The sequence below is a fragment of the Corvus brachyrhynchos genome, unplaced genomic scaffold, assembly GCF_000691975.1.
Source record: "Corvus brachyrhynchos isolate BGI_N302 unplaced genomic scaffold, ASM69197v1 scaffold5, whole genome shotgun sequence".
Taxonomy (NCBI): Eukaryota; Metazoa; Chordata; class Aves; order Passeriformes; family Corvidae; genus Corvus; species Corvus brachyrhynchos.
The window spans coordinates 8,145,981-8,162,437 of record NW_008238321.1 but is presented as its reverse complement, the minus strand read 5'-3'; the positions used below and the strand labels follow the sequence as shown (position 1 = coordinate 8,162,437).

Below are 16,457 nucleotides of genomic sequence, written 5' to 3'. Positions count from 1 at the left end.
TCTGCTGTCAACATTTTTCTCTGGTGTTGCTGGGTGAAAATAAGCTCAGTGTGTGTCATCCTGTGATGCACTCCCGGTAAACCCGGGTAATACGTCATCTACACTTGCCCCTTTCTCCCACAGAGTTTAATAAAGGAAATTGCTCTGATTAATGGCTTTTAGATTTAACAAACAGCACTGTTTGGAGTTATACATCCATCTGGTCCAGTTTCTAAATTGTCAGCTGGATGATGTATGTGGATGTATAGAGCAGGAACAGATGACTGGAGGGACTGGGGAAATCCTGCAGAGAATGGAGCCAGCAGATTGTTTCCCCCAGTGAGCAATTTTATGGAACTTGTAAACCCGCCCAGGGCTCACCTCTTACAGGATACAGGAGTGCTCATGAATTGAGGTTCTGACTGATTCCATACTCCTTGTGGATATACATCTTGATTATTGCCAGCTTGGCCGGGTTCAGAGCGAGGAGCAGATGCTCTCCATTTGTTTGGTGCTGCTAAGCAGGGTTTAGCCAGCCTGTCTGTATTTATTGGACTGGGCTCCAGCAGGACCATCAGGTGCTGCTGCCTTGGATTGTGTGAGAGCAGGATTAGGATCCATCATGGTCAGTGTAACTCATAGGGTTTGGTAGTTTTCCTCCCTGCCAGGCTGTGTGTTGTGGGCCAGTGGGATGGGACTAAGCCTGGTGCTGTATTTCTGCAAGTGAGCCCCGAGTGCTCAGTGTCCGATCTCCTGGCCAGTCTCCCACAGGCTGACCCTTGTCCTGACTCACAGTTTCAGGTAGGACACAGAGGTTACATGTACACTTTTCCCACTTTTCACTTGGATAATATTTTCTCATCACTCGGGTGCCTGACAGCTCGCACAAAATCCTGCCAGACGTAAAAACCCAGGCTGTACCTGAGGCAGCTGATCCTCCTTCTCTTTCATACCCATTCTCCTTTAACAATTTAGAAGAGTTTTTGTGAAGAGAAGTCTTTTTGCTGGATTATTTTAAACAAAATACCCAAATTCTGAAGGCAATCTCATGACTTTATTTGCATTAACTATCAGTCTCATTGAAGGTATTAACAAGGTCCTGCAGGACTTATGTTAGCCAGTAGACTAAGTGGTTTCTTTTTTAGTTTTTTGCTTTAAAAATGTTGGTCAAATAGAATTCCATCTTTTTCCAAGGTTTGAGGGCAACTCTACAAACTTCTCTTTGACTTAGACTCACCATTGTTTTTCAGTTTTCCCTTTTGTTAATTATTTCTTAAACATGCTAAGACAACTCATAGATTGTAGTCATTGCTTGTTACTTCTCATGAATATTGTCCAAAGTAACAGAGCTGGTGGAGTAGAGCTTCCTTGTGCTTCACTGAATATTGTGGTGGTACAACAGAGGTGTCTGTTTTCTAGTCTGATAAATTGCCCTAAAATGTAATGATTACATAAATTACTTCCAAAGGATAACAGTTCAAGTTTACATTCATTACCTTTTGTAACTTTAAAAAGCCCATCCTCATGACAATTTTTAATGCAAAAGGACATTTTTTGTCATTCTGTGAATTGGAAATAACATTTCAAGTACTTACTTCTTGTGTCCTGAGAAATGTATCAATAATAGAAAGAAAATTCCCCTTCTATTTCAGTACACGATTATAAATTCTGTATATATACACACTTCTGATAATGGGTTTTAACCAATATTTTATTGATTTACTTCAGTTCCATACAGAGTAATAGCTTTCAGTTCTTTGGGGTTTCATAATTTTAATATACTTTATGTCTTCTTTACAAATAGGACAAATTAATAACGAGTATTAGTTGCATTGTGACCTGTATATCTCTTCAAGATGGGTAGGTGCATTAGTACTGGCTCTTAGGATGGTTTTTGACTGAGAGTTTCTTTTATTACAGCTCCTAATGCAGTGAATGCAATCTTTGAAGCTGATTTATGATCAAAATTTTACTTGTACATCCTTTAAAATTTTAAGCACATTAACTGTAGCATGTTTGCAAATAATAAAGTAGTTATCAATTACTGGTTTTTAATCACCTTATTTGTATGCTTAGATGGAAGTACTGTGTGCAGAACATGGGGGTATGGTACTTTAGCAAAATATATTTGAAGTTTGGGAGGTGCAATTCATTGGTGGTGTATCCTATAGGATACACAGATTTAATATAACAGTTCTGTACACAGAGCAGTCTGCTACTGACAGCTTCAGGCCTTGGCATTAAAAGAAAAAAACACCCTACAAATCAGCCCCAAACAACACCCAAACTCCAAAAATCCCCAAACTTCAAAAACCCAAACAAAAAGAAAACTTTTGACACCTTAATAAAGTTAGGATATTATTTTGAAAACACTGCTTAAGTTCCCTGTCTGCCTAACTGGGATTTAACCCTGTCTGGCTTACAAATAAATCTTTTATTTTTCCTTTACATATGCTTTTGATGTATGTCATCCATCAATGTTAGCAAGAACAGTAAATGCATTGATCTATTGCTGCACTTGACAAGTTAAATAACACTTTATGTAAGAAGTATTGATTTATAAAATCCAGTACATGTAATTAACATTAGAACTGTCAAAAGTTGAAAACAGTATTAACTTGCTGCTTATTTATAACCCAAAGAAAATTAAATAAAATATCCAGATTAATCAACTAACTCCTTTTCTTTGCCTTCAGATATGTCAAGCTCAGTTATGTTTTCTAGAACAGTGATATGTTTCTTCCAATTTTGACAAGAAGAAATTACATGTTTTGTCAGTATGACTGAAAATAATCCTATAGGGTCTAGATCCATGTATTTTCCTTGAAGTGGTGAAAGAATTCCACTGGGGTAGTTCTCAAAGGATTTGGTGTAAAAGACACGGAAATAAGTGGTGATATTTGGGAAAATGATGGTGCCCAGTTTGTGTGAGGTTTCCAAAGAACCATTGAAACATCCCTTTGGGAGTGTCTGCACAAACACCCCGGGAGCTCTGCAAGGATCACTCTGTGCTTCTGTCTCCAGCCATGTGCCTGTCCCAGAGTTTGCTTAAGATGTGGGAATATTTCAGCTGAGTCCTGTGAACTTTGGACTGTGCTTTGTTGGCATTTCTGTCCTAATCCAGCATCACAAGGATATGAGCAGCCCTGTCTCTGCTCAGCATAATGTGGGCTCCTGTGCTCACCACCCTCCAGTTCAGTGATACCACTGAGATCCTTTGAGATTTTTGAGGCAGGCATTATCCAGTTTCTGAACTACTTACATTTTTCAAGTTTAAACAAAACAAAAAGTTACAAGTTACATTTAAACAAAATAACAATAGCAGTGAGCAGTAGGCATTGCTTTTAACAAAGGTTTGAGCATGAATCATTTCCCTTCCAGCCCCCTCTATCAAAAGAGATGTGTTTATATCTTCACTGGATATTCATAGCTGCTTTGCTATTTAGAAATAAATTCTCCTTGAGAACATAAATAGGTGATTTGGCTTTCAGGTCTGGCAGTGCCTTTGCTGTTCCTTTGTTTCCTCCTGTTGCTCTTGTGTTTCTGTTCTGGTACTTCGAGATACTCCTCAGCTGTTTACCTTTTTGATTTAATTTATCTTCTGCACACTGAGAATGCTCTTACAGCAGGGAGGAACTTGAGGAAAGCACATTTATGTTCTCATCTTTTCTCTCCTGTTAAGTGTTCTGTAGGGTTTCATCTCTTCTTTGTGCCAGTGTCAGTTGGAATATTTAGTAGATGTATTTATAAATTGTTGGGTAGATATCAGTGTGATCAGGCTGCCCCACAGTAGTTGGAGATTGTAGATTATGTAGCAGCAACAATAGCTTCCTTTGTGGTTAAAATAATGAAGGAAATCCTGCTATATTTGGATTCTCTTTTGGTGACGCAGCCCTGCCTTCCACCTGCTGTGGGCCTAGATTTAAACACTAACAACTTATTTCCTCGAGTCTCTGAGTGAGGCTCTGTAAACGTCACTATATGAAGAGAATATGAAAAGCACAGAGCTTGTGTTTTGATAGCAAATTCAGAGGCTGGAGGTTTCTTTGGAGATTTTGTTTTGGTTTTCATAGTTAATGGGTTCTCTTTTATTTGCCTGCTTTGTATGGATGTGCATTTTTCTCAGTGCATTTGTAACTTTCTTAAAAATATCCTCATAAATATTAAAAAAAAAAAATCCTGGAGCCTTTTTTGTGGATGAACTACACTAAACAGAATTTGACAACATCATATGTAGCTTTTTGATTTTTAATCTTGAAGCAGGTAATGGCTTTAAGCTGGAAGAGGATGGCTTTAGATGGGATATTGGGAAGAAATTCTTCCCTGTGAGGGTGGGGAGGCCCTGGCACAGGTTGCCCAGAGAAGCTGTGGCTGCCCCTGGATCCCTGGAAGTGTCCAAGGCCGGGTTGGACGGGGCTTGGAGCAACCTGGGACAGTGGAAGGGGGCCCTGCCCATGGCCGGGGGGGGAATGATGGGTTTTAAGGCATCTCCCCACCCAAACCATTCTGGAAATCTGTGATATTCCATGAATTCACAAAACTATGAATAGTGCTTGCCTTCTGATATACAACAAACCAATACAATTTTTTTTGGCCTGACTGAACTGATTACAGGTAGTCAGAAAGGGAGACTAAAACATGAGGTGTAGAAATTAAATGGGAAAAGGAAGCCTTAGTGGGATTTTAGGTTAATACATCAGGAGCTGCTTGAGGCTCAGTTAAAACGATATCAGCTCATTATTTTTTTCCTTCCTTGGCTGGTCTGCTAAAGAAATCAACTTTAAGAAAAAAATAATACAATTACATGTGGGAAGGTCTTTCTTGGTGTATTTGGGGATAACTGAGAGAGGTTTAAGTTGAATTTTAATGCAGTGATTTTACCAACCACTGTCTTTTCTTTTTTTTCCTATCAGAATCCAGGTCCTATAAAAACTCTGATGTGGTTCTGGGGGCCCTCCTCCTTTCAGTTCTGTTTTGAGTGTTTCTAATAAAACTTGAGTAACCTTTTCTTGAAAGGGAATTCTTCAAGAAGTGATTGTGTAGTGAATGAAAGGATGGTCTTTAAATAGATGGCAGAGTGTTAGGGAGTAGATTTTTTGAATACAAAGAACAGGTTATATTTAAGGACTTTTAAGCAGTCAGTGATAGTAAGATTTTCTTTTTTATCATAAAAAAATTTGCTCTGGCTTTTTTCTGTTGTCTCAGGATGCAAATGGATTTTTGTAGTTCATCTAAAGCTGTTCTTAGAGAAAAACGGAAGAAGGCTGAGAGAGATAACAGGAAATGTTGGTGCCTTAAAACAGGGAAGAATGGTTGGAAATATTAAAACAGATTTTACTGTAGTCACTTTGTGGTGTTTACCTTAGAATTAAAGATGTTTCTAAGGGAATGAATTAGGATGTTTGTTCTTTTAAGCAATACTATGTGTTAGCCAAGATTTGGGAAAAACATTTGGTCTGTTTGCATCAAGAAACGAGGAGCAGAGAAGCCAACTGGAATCTGCAGCGCCATTTAGGTAATTCTGAAATCGAGAAGTGATGCTTCAATTAAAAAAAAAAAAGAATTTTTAATTAAATCTACCTAACTATCAGTGTGAGACACTCATTCTTGCCGCTCGGGACTCCTATTCTATTGAATTGTTGAAAGCTAATCATAACTATACATTACAGAATGTTTAGTTTTCCTCTTGGGATGGACTGCAACAGGTTTGCAATCTTTAGTTCAATATTTCCTCCATCCAAATCAAATATATGATTGGCAATTACCCAATAACTAACTTGCCAATTAGTTATGTGAGCTGTTCAAGGCAAAAAAAGGAAGTTACCCATTGAAATCTTGTCTCCCTGTGACTGTGCATTTAAAAGAAATAAATGTCACTTATTCTAGAAATATGTCGGCTTCCTCACAGAACTTGCTGAGTCCTAAAACAATTTAATTCCATCCCCAATTAAACCTTTAAAAGCACCATCCATCAGCCTCAGTTGATATCTGTATTTGCATTCAGGGATTATAATGGAGAGACCCAAAAAGAAGGTTATCTTTTTAATCTCTAGGCCGACAGAAATGGGTAGTGTGGGCTCATTTACTTGATGTGTGAAATTGAGGAAGAAAGACTGACTTAAATACAGTTGCTTCAGTACTCTTCCAATATAAAATCAGATATCGTCTTTGATGAAAGTTCAGGAAATCCATTTTGACAGAATGCTTTATACCATTGTGTGAAAGTTCTTAGCTGCTGCAGTATATTTGAAAAATAACCTGATATTTTAATGAAATATTCACTATGATGCATCAGTCCTTTGCAATCGAAGTTTAGAATGAGGTAGTAAAATGCAATTTAAATTTAATTGTTGTACTTGGTGATTTATGTCACACTTCCAACCACAAAAATTTGAATCTCTAAGATCCAATATTTTGGATAAAATAGACTTCCTGCAAATCAGTACAGTTAAAGTGACTGAATGCTCTAATGTATGTTTGACATTGTTGACAGTTTATGAATAGATCATATACTAACTTCCCCAGCATCCCACCAATGCATTTTAGAAGGTTTAAATTCAAAAGAAGATTGATTCAAATATATCTGAGTTCAATCTGACTTTCTGGTACATTTCCCAGGATTTACTGTATAATAATTCCAAATTCATATGCCATATAATCTATTGAAGCTCATTTCCACAAGAGAATACAACTTGCATCCAGAGCTAGCACATGTATGCATGTATATCAGAAACCGTAAGATTAAAAAACTGAGATAGCAAGACTAAAAGATCCTTTTGTAAAGGAAATAGAGAAAAATCTTTTCCAACTTGGGAATAAGAATAAAAACCATTTCCCCAGGAGGCTGCAGTTATTTGCTGTCAGAGCAGAGCAGCTCGTGCTCGACTGTTTGTACTCGACAGTATCACAGCTGAACTTCAGTCTGGTTTTGAATGGGGTTTTGCTGCCCATAGTTGTACCTACTTTCTGTGGATTACTGCAAAGATTCTTCCTGTCTCAAGTTTGGGTTTCCTGACTCCAGCTGCCTTTTTACCCATACTTTTGTATTACACATTCAATGCCTCAGACAGACCTTTTTGGACACCCTTTCCATGGCAGTCATTGTTTATCCACCCGAAGGTGGCTCACATCTCCTTTCCTGGCAGACACTGAGAGCAAAAACATTTCTGTATTGCTGATCTTCTCCTGGGGCTGATCATTCAGCCTCTGCCTCATTTTCCTGGAGAATTCCTCAGAGGTAATTCTGTTCTCTATTTTCCCGTGTCAGTTGATCGTAGCTTTAGAAGCATATGAAGAAACAGTAATGTGCATCATGCTTTGATTGGAGATTAATAAGTTGAAATCAATAGAGGTGTACTACTTCATAAACCAATTGTGTTTTTCTTTTGAGTTTGAAAAATTTATTTCAGTCAAAACTCTGTTTTCAATATTGAATCTGTAGGGCCAACTGCGCAATGGAAAGGCAGCTGCTCACTTGGTATTTTTAAGTAACTGAGCTCTATTTGCTCTGAATTGCTGATTTATGTGCAGATTGATCTACTTTTAATATTCAATATTAGCTCACCTAAAAATGGCTTAAAATTAGAGATGCATAACAAAAACAAATAGCCGTGGCAGTGGGGATCTCTCAACCTGCTCTCAGCAATCCCTGCATTTTCCTTCCTATCAGTGTTCAGGACCACAGAAATTGATTTTTTTCAGGACGTGGGCACCTGATTGCCTGTAACTGTTGGTATCCAGCACTTCAGGAGAAAAAAAGCTGAGATTTGAAGAGGGTAGTTGCAGTAGGTTTTACTGATGAGGGTGATGTAGTACTTCTCTGGAGTGTTCTAACTTTCCTTTTCTCCGTACGGTAGAGGTTCTCAAGATCAAATTGTGTCTTTAATTAAAATTTATTAATTCCTTAGGGACAGGACTGTGCAACCGCTTTCAAGATCTTGTAAGACCTTGTAGTAACTGAAAGATCTATTTCATCTGACTTTCCTTTATGTGTTTTACAAATGTAAGCTCTTCAAGGGCTAAGAATCATTAGCCAATCCTTGTTAATTTGTTTGTTAGAGGCAATGTTTGAGGTCCCTGAGATGGTGCTCTCCTGTTTCTGAAGTCATGTTCACTCATGCAATCCTTATGAGATTCCTTGGGTATTTAATAAGTATCTAGTCTTGGAATTTTTGTCGTCATTCCAGTCAGTACGAAGCTGTCCAGCCAGGCTGCCTTTTCCTCTTGCAGGTCCTGTTGTAAGTTTGTGCCTGAACGTGATTTTCGGGGAGAACGGAGGACGAGGGAGCTTTCAGCTTTCCTGTGATGCATCTCGTCTGCTAGGGCTGAGGACAAGCCCAGAGTAGAGGACAATTGCATCCAGCACCATTTTTTATTTAAATGTCAGCATTAGTCCAAAGAAAACCTGTCTGGGTGTTGTTGAATTTAATCCTGAATCTTTATTTTGAGATAAAATCCATCTAAGTTTTGCATGTACCAAGGAAAGAAACTGGATGGGCCAACCCAGCAGTGTAATGAAAGTCAGGCAGTTTAGAGGTGCAGAAAAGCAAGGCAAGACACGCTGTGGAGCAAATTTCCAGATAATTTTGGCATATTCCATCCTACTTCTTCTTGAGATTTACATAAAAATAAATCCTCAGAATCCTTTTAAGGATACAAGTCGGGATGTTGGAGAGTTTGGTAAGCAGACTTAATGAAAATTTACTGAAGCTGTAAATATACATGTGCATACATGTTGGCACCTTATCCCTTTGCTCCTTCTTGCAACTCAGAAAATTCTTTAACTGCTATTACTTTTGTTTTTAAATCAGCATCTCTGAAGAGCCAGAGAGGCTGGAAATATTAACACATTTAGAAAAAGCAACAGTGTATAGCATGAATGCTTGATTCTTTTTTTTTTTTTTTTTTTTTTTTTTTTTTTTTTTTTTTTTTTTGGTAGGCAGAAAAGTATTCTAGCCAAGAATAATTGCAGTATTTTATTATTTTTGGTTTTAGGACTCAGATACGCTTTTTATTAGTATTTTACTCTGTTCTTGAAGAGTATAAAACAAAATATGCCTTCCTGGCTTTCAAACCCTTGGTTGGCCAAGGTTAGCCTCCTGGTGAGCCTTTTCTGTAGTTAATTATTAAATGCAAGTATCTCATACCTAATAACTGCCCCCTTGTGTCTTCCATCCCTCAGCCAGTTGATATTTTCCCTGCCAATTTTCCTGTTTCCCTGGGATGCTGTATAACAACCAAACTTTTCCTTGCATGTCCAGTTTTAAGTTCTGCTTTCCCATTACCACTTAAAGCTCTAAACAAAGCCCAGGGTGCAGCCCTGGTTTGATCCTGGGCCTGAGGTGTGAGCAGAAATGCCAATGCCATCAAAGCTGCCTCTCTGCATGGAACCTTTGCTCTGTATTTTATTTTCCTTTCTGCTTTCAGTGAATATTTAGTGAGCTCTGATTGCATAATTGAATTTGATAAACTGATGGTATGTGATTGATGAGAAAGTCAGGAATAAAGGATTAGAAGATAAAATTACTTCAAGGGTTTAAGTAAATCTTCCAGAGAGCCAGGGTAATTTATAAAGCATGATATACTCTTTATAAAAATATTCCCGTAGGTCTATTAAATTTTAGCTTCTAACAGAACTGGATTGAGTTTTGAGAATCATTTTCATGTAATAACAGCTTGATTGTGATGCTTTAAATGGGAGATAGCTCTGAGTGGGCTGCAGCATCACTGGGTTTGGAATATTTGAGTAGGAAATGTAGGGCTGAATGATAGACTTGTGGGCAGCACTTTGTCTTCCAAATACATCGTTTTTTCTTGGAAAGATGTAAGTTGGGAGTAAGTGGATAATTCAGAGTAAGTACTGAAGGAGGTTGTGCTGCTGAGTCTGTAAATCACTGAAAAGAAGGATCAACAAATGACTCAGTTTGGTGCAGATACTATTTTCACTGAGCTCTCCCTCAGTGACTAAACTTTCTTCAGGGAGGAACAGTTTAGGGAACTCATTCCATGAGCCTCTGTACGTGAGTGGGTAAATGCTGTTTTCAGGGGACTCAGCACTAATCATTTCACTGTACCAATTGGGCTCTGTTATCTTCCCCTGAACACCAGCACTGCTCCCAGCTGCTGCTTTTTCATCTCCAGAGGAAGCCTGACACCTTTAATCTTACCAGGGTAGAATGTCTGAAACTCCCTTGGGAGACTCCCCGAAACACATCTGAAGCCGTTGACAAGATTTAACATTTTCTCACTTGTTTAGAAATGCCTTTGTAAAAATTTGCTTTTCACTCTGGCTCAAATCACTGTATTTCACAGGAACATCCTCTAACTCCAATTAAATTTTTCTTTATAACATTTAAAATATTGGTTGATTTTACTAGTTAGGAGAAAATGAGTATTGGGATAAGATTATTTCGCAACAACTGCAGTCATTAAAACAAAAACTAAAAGAGAAGCTTTGCAGAATATATTCACAGTCATGTAATAGTGTGGGGAGGTGTAGAAACTATCCTTGGTTTGTCTGGGAATATCTGCTAGTTTGGAACTGTTCCAATTTTCTCATATGTTGAATTGTTGTAACTTCCTGTATAGCCAATTTAAAGAAGATACTGCTGATCTGCACTCATCATAAATCAGTTTGTTTGAAAGACAGGTTATTTAAAATGCTACAAATCAGAAAAGGGCCCTACCCCAAATACAGTTTTAAATTCAGTTTGTTAGATCGGATTTTATGCGATAGTTTATAAGCATTGCTTTAAGATTATGTGCTTTTTCTTTCTGCATAAATGACTGTGTTTCTGAAGTTAAAATCTAAAAACTCAGGAGTCAATTTGTCAATCCAACTCATCAGCTGAGTGGGGAGCTCTGGCTGATTTATAGCCCACTGCAGGAGATCCTTTGGCCCCAGTGGGCCTGGGGCTCCCTGGCCACGCTCAGCTGGAGCCCAGCTCTGCCCCAGCACCCTTTAATAACGAGTCTGTGCTGCCATGTGCTCTGCCAAGTCACAAAAATTCCCTGAGCAGAGGCAAAGTGAAAGATAAAGGCTTGGAGATGCTGATATCCCCAGGCTGGGCTGTGAACCCCAGTGGAACCAGGCTCACTGGGAAGCCACCACCAGCACCCCTTGCCCTGAGCTCCTGGGAGTGTCCTGGGGCTATCAGTGATTCTGGGACCTGTGGGTTCAGAAATTCCTGCCAGCCTTGAATAGTGCATGAGGGCACTTCCCTCCAAACTGTAAAATATAGGTTAAACTCTTTAAATAGCAAGTATAAAAATGCCTGAGCCTGTATAAAATAAATTCTGGAAGGAAGGTTTGCAGTTTAATTGAAACATTACTTGCACTGGGACAACATTTGTATATCTTGGGTTTTTTCTGTATTTTATGTATAAAGTACCCTCACACCCCCTGCACTCTTTAAAGCAGAGCTCAGTATTCTCTACCTACTGAATATTATTCATATTTTGTATTAAATTTCTGACTTTCAATATAACTTCTGTGTTTTATGTATAATCATAAAATCCTGGAAGTGTTGCAGGCCAGGTTGGATGGAGCAACCTGGGATAGTGGAAGGTGTCCCTGCCCATGGCAGGGGGTGGAACTGGAACTGGCCTCCCTTCCAACTGAGGCCATTCTGTAAATTTTGGGTATAGAAGGTATTGATAAGCTTCTAAAATTAAGCCTGTAGTTCCTCTATAGTTGCAAGTAGAAATTTGACTTACGAAGTGTGAAAACCTTCATCTTCCAGAGGTGACTGGCGTAGATCTCCAGCAGGTGTGGACTCAGAATCAATCTGTATTTGAGCAGAGCTTTGGCAATTTAACCACCAAAAATTTTGCTGCTTGGAGTGTTTTATTTGTGATACATAAGAGTTTGAGAGTACATGTGACCCTTGCATATTACTGAAGTACCTTAATTCAGAATGTGCTAGTAGCTTCAGGTAATATAATTCAACATATTTTGGTTGGCAAGAACATTGAAAAACACATTAAACTTTTGAGGTGGTTTTTTTCTAAATTCTTTTCCCTATCAAGAATCTTCATTTACCCTGAGACTTTTCCTGCTGTGATAATAATTTCTATCCAAGATTACTCTTCTGGTTTCTATTCAAGAAATAAAAAAAAGAAAAAAAAAAAGAAAAAAAAGCTTTGAGTGGATTTAATCCTCAGAAAGGAGAAGGGGGGGGAAAAAAAGCCAATAGGGCTGTTCACTGCCTTCCACAGCAGACAATATTGGAATTCTCATATGGAGAAAGAGTAAACATGGACAAAATCTTGTCTGAGCGAGCAAGGACAAAGTTTATCAAGATCTTGGTAATTCAGCCCCTAAAAAAAAAGCTTAGTTTCGAAAGTACCAGTGCAAGCCTTAACTGAATCATGTTGTTTCTTGTTTTACGATGACCATGTTGAGAAGAAATGAGCTAAATATCGGTAATTTTCCCTTACATTTTCTCAAGTAGCCTCCAAACCCATTTTTTTCCTTTGTATTTCAGGGGATGTTGCACCATTCTTCAAGACAGAACCAGGCTTGCCCCAGATCCACCTGGAAGGAAACCGCCTGGTCCTTACGTGCCTTGCCGAAGGCAGCTGGCCCTTGGAATTCAAGTGGTTGCACAACAACAGTGAAATAACCTCCTACTCCAGTGAATACAAGTAAATCACATCTATAGAATCACCTTCTCCAAGTGTAATTGCAAAAAAACCCCAAACCAAACCCAACCCCCTCAATTTCCCAATGCCTCAAACAGCTTTGTAGGTACAGACACAGGAACTTTGGGGTTTATTATGAAAGAAGAGTGGGCTTTGTAAACAGATGAGATGAGATGAGATTCCTTTGTTAAAAAGGAGATTTGACGCTTCAAAGCATGGGTGCTAACATGGAATTTTTAAGTACCAAAAGTGCCTTTTGCTGGAGATGTAACTTTTACCTGTGTTTGCAATAAATAGGAGACACATTCCTTAGCTAAATGTTACATATGATGTGTGAACTCATCCTTGAACAGAGCCGAGCTCCCTGGGACTGTTCATCTGAATCAGATCTAGAGGAATGTGGTCTGTCTTAAATTCCACACAGAACTTTCTGTTTCAATTCTAAGAATGCCAAAATGGAGCTGATAGTTTAACAAACTGCTCTTTAATGATTGTGCAGTTTACCCCCAGGACCTCCTTCCTGCCTCCCTCCCCATCCCACAGACATTCCATCAAACAGGAGAAAAACCACAGTGTGGCTTATCAGAGCTCATTCCTGTTGATAGGCAGCACATGGCTGGCCAAGTATCAACGTGTCAGACAGCCAAGTTTTGTCTGCTTTTCTGTAGTGTGGGAGGATTAACTGGGTTTTCTTCATGCAAATGGATATTTCTGTAACCTTACGGAAATTTAATTTTTATGCAACTTAACTCGATGCTTTCAAATTTTGTAGAAATTGCCAGGTGAGTTCAGAAGTTGTGAGGGGTGGGTATGTGGCAGAGGGAGCCTGTGTACAACACCTGTACCTTTTGCAAACCAAGCTAAATACTGCATTTTTGGGATACATGGCCTAAGGCAGGGGAAAATTGTGTGTGAAATTACACTATAAGTTGGCATAAAAATGCAGATAATTATATAAAAGTTCTATGTTGTTACACAAGATAAGTTCCATAATTACTTTTCTCAAAGGTTTTCAAAATTTTATTTTTGATGCTATTTACCTTTACAAAGCAGTAGAGAAAAATTCCCTTAAATGACTTTCTAAAACTTTTGGGGGTCGTTTAGCATTTAAGGTATTTAGCAACTGTTTAAACCTAAACATTTAGATTTATATGAAGTTACCTAGAAAAGCAAGACTTTGGATTTGGATGACCCCTCTTAGTGCTGAGTCCCTGCATCTATTAATGGTTGCTGTTCTCAAGCCTTTGGGACGTGGATTTCGAGCCACATGCACATAAAGAGGAGATTTGTGAATACTTTCTAGGAAATGAAAAGATCTCTAACAACACAACAAATCACAGAATGTTTGAGCATCGCTTTGTGCAAATGCCACTTGTTTTGATCATCAACAGCAGAGTCAGTTGTAGTGGCTTGGTAGAAGGAGCTGACAGCAGCCCTTGACCATGTAAGATGCTGAGAGAGTAGGAGGAAAAATTATGTGGGAGGACAAACACATGAACATGGAATGAACAGCAAGCAAAGGTTACAACTCCAGCCCTGCAAATGTGCTAGGTACTGGGAGACTGACATTTCATGGTATTAGGAGAAACCTGAGTCAGGATGTGTGACATTTTGAAATAAGATCAGAATGCCGTGGTATTTCTTAAACAAGTGGACATCCTAATACAAAATTGGACTTTTACTGTGTATGGCAGTGTGAGCTGGAATCAGTTATTGGAACACCTTTCCCAAGCTGTGTGTGCACATACCTGCAGTCAGTCCCTTGTTTCTTAGCATTGCATTTAATTTATTCTTGTGAATGTCAGGTCATTATTCAAACCATATTTATTAATTCTGCGGGTTTTGTATTGTTCTTATTTCTGTTTCTAATTAAAAGATCTGGTGCAGAGGAAGCTGCTGGTTTATGATAATAAAATAACATTGATAGAAAATATTAATTTAGAAATTGCATCCTTACTGCTACACCACAGTCAGAGATCAGCTAAACAGGATTTTGATTCTATAGAAATGCAAAACTTTAAGCTTCCAAAAAAATGGCATAGGTGCAATAGGATGAATGAAAGCAAAAGAAAGATGTGCTCAGACATAAAAATTCCAGTTGCAAGATTTAACCTTTGACCCCATAACAGTTTGCTGTGCAGTTCTCTTGGGTAAATAGACTGTTTAAATGCACGACTCTTCCCTGAGTAAGTGACTTCTGCTGCAATTTGAATCATCAATCAAAGATTTTTGGTAATTGATATTACTTAGTGTGTCTCAGTTAAAGTAATGTCTATATTGTAACAGGCTGAAAATATATTATCATAACACCCCAAGTGAGTAAAGAACTAATTGGAGTCTTTGCATTGTGACATTGGTGACCCTGGAGGAGCCGCTTGTCTTTGTCTAACGAAGCTGGCTGTGTGCACAGCCTGGCTTTTACAGTGACTGTGCATACACTACTTTGTGTTAAGAATCTATAAAACAACCTTATAAGTTCTTTGTGATCTGAGATACACGTTATGAAAACAAATCCATGCTGCTGACTGCAGGAGCAGTTTTGGTTCTGTCTGTAAGTTTAGAGACTTTAGTGTTCAGGCAGTGTCTTTTTTCTGTTTTCTTCTTTTTTTTTTTTTTTTCCCTTTGTTTTCTTTTGAATTAAGTTCTGGACCAGGTGTGTCTTCCATATTTGCTTTTGTGGCCTGAATAAATTGATTTATTGGAATTTAAGAAACTAAGGTTATGTCTAAGCAGCCATCCTGTTCCAACCAAATTACTTAAAAGTATCTGATTATTATGTTTTTAACATTGGACAGATTTTAATTCTGATTCTGTATTAAAAAAATTACATCAAAATTAGATTAAATTGATGTATAAGTCTTTTGTTAAAAAGCTTGAGTAGATGAAAAAGTAACATGAATATCTAATAAAATACATTTACCTTTAATTCTGTATCCATAATTATGACTATTAAATCCCATTGCCTATAGCTTCGCTTTTAACTCTTAGGGCATTTAAAATTAAAATGAGAGTTTAAATTTTAAATTAGGAGTGAGCTGTAAGAGTTAGCTGGGATTCCTCCTTAGGTGGCTGATGCCACTCCCTCCTGAAACTCATTGCAGAGGGGTGATGGAGCACATCACGCTCAGGGAGACTCCCCTTGAAGCTCCTCTTTTCCGCTTGTCACTTCCCATCTCTCTGCAGAAACTTCCCAAACGCCAGGTTCTGGTTGGCTGTGCCATTCAAAATGAGGAAAAAGTCGGGGCTGACTTTCCAAAGTCCTTGCAGACATCCCCAGAAACCTCAAGGAGCCTCCTGGCATCTCTACCATGGCAAGATCTATCTTCAGAGTTTGAGTGTAGACAAAAATAAAGTAAAATTATGTCTTGTCACTGTAAGGAATTGTTTTAACCTTCGATTTCAACTCATTCTGGGGAAGAAAGTATTATTTAGAGCTTAGAAAGCACTATTTATATCCCTTCTTGCAGATCAGAAAACAAGTGGAATGGGGAAAGCATAGCACTTTAAAAGCAGTATTATGACTGTTAGGTCAATAGAAAAGTGGGTTTTTAAAAAATAATAAGACATATGAGGTGCATAAAGACTGTTTAAAATGGTAAACACAGAATCAGGAATTCCATTAATATTTATCCCTTGCCCAGGTTTGCAATTTTCAAGTTAGTTTCACACGATATAAACACATGGCCTATCTCTTTTTTTTTGCTTCTGTTATTTAATCCTTCTAATTTTGCTTGCTGTACCTGCACATTATACCCAGTAGGTCCACTGAGAATCCAGCTGCTCTAGGTTTTGGCTGCCTTGGAATTTCCAAGGTAGATGGGATTTTCACTGTAAAT

The 16,457-nt window shown here is 38.3% G+C and overlaps 1 protein-coding gene across 1 annotated transcript in view; it reads left to right on the top strand.

Moving 5' to 3' along the window:
- Positions 1-16,457, top strand: part of SDK1 (sidekick cell adhesion molecule 1) — a 388,322-nt gene that overhangs the window by 94,763 nt on the left and 277,102 nt on the right. Inside the window, 1 exon segment of the mRNA XM_017734101.1 lies at positions 12,465-12,624. Coding sequence (XP_017589590.1) covers positions 12,465-12,624 — 160 coding nt within the window.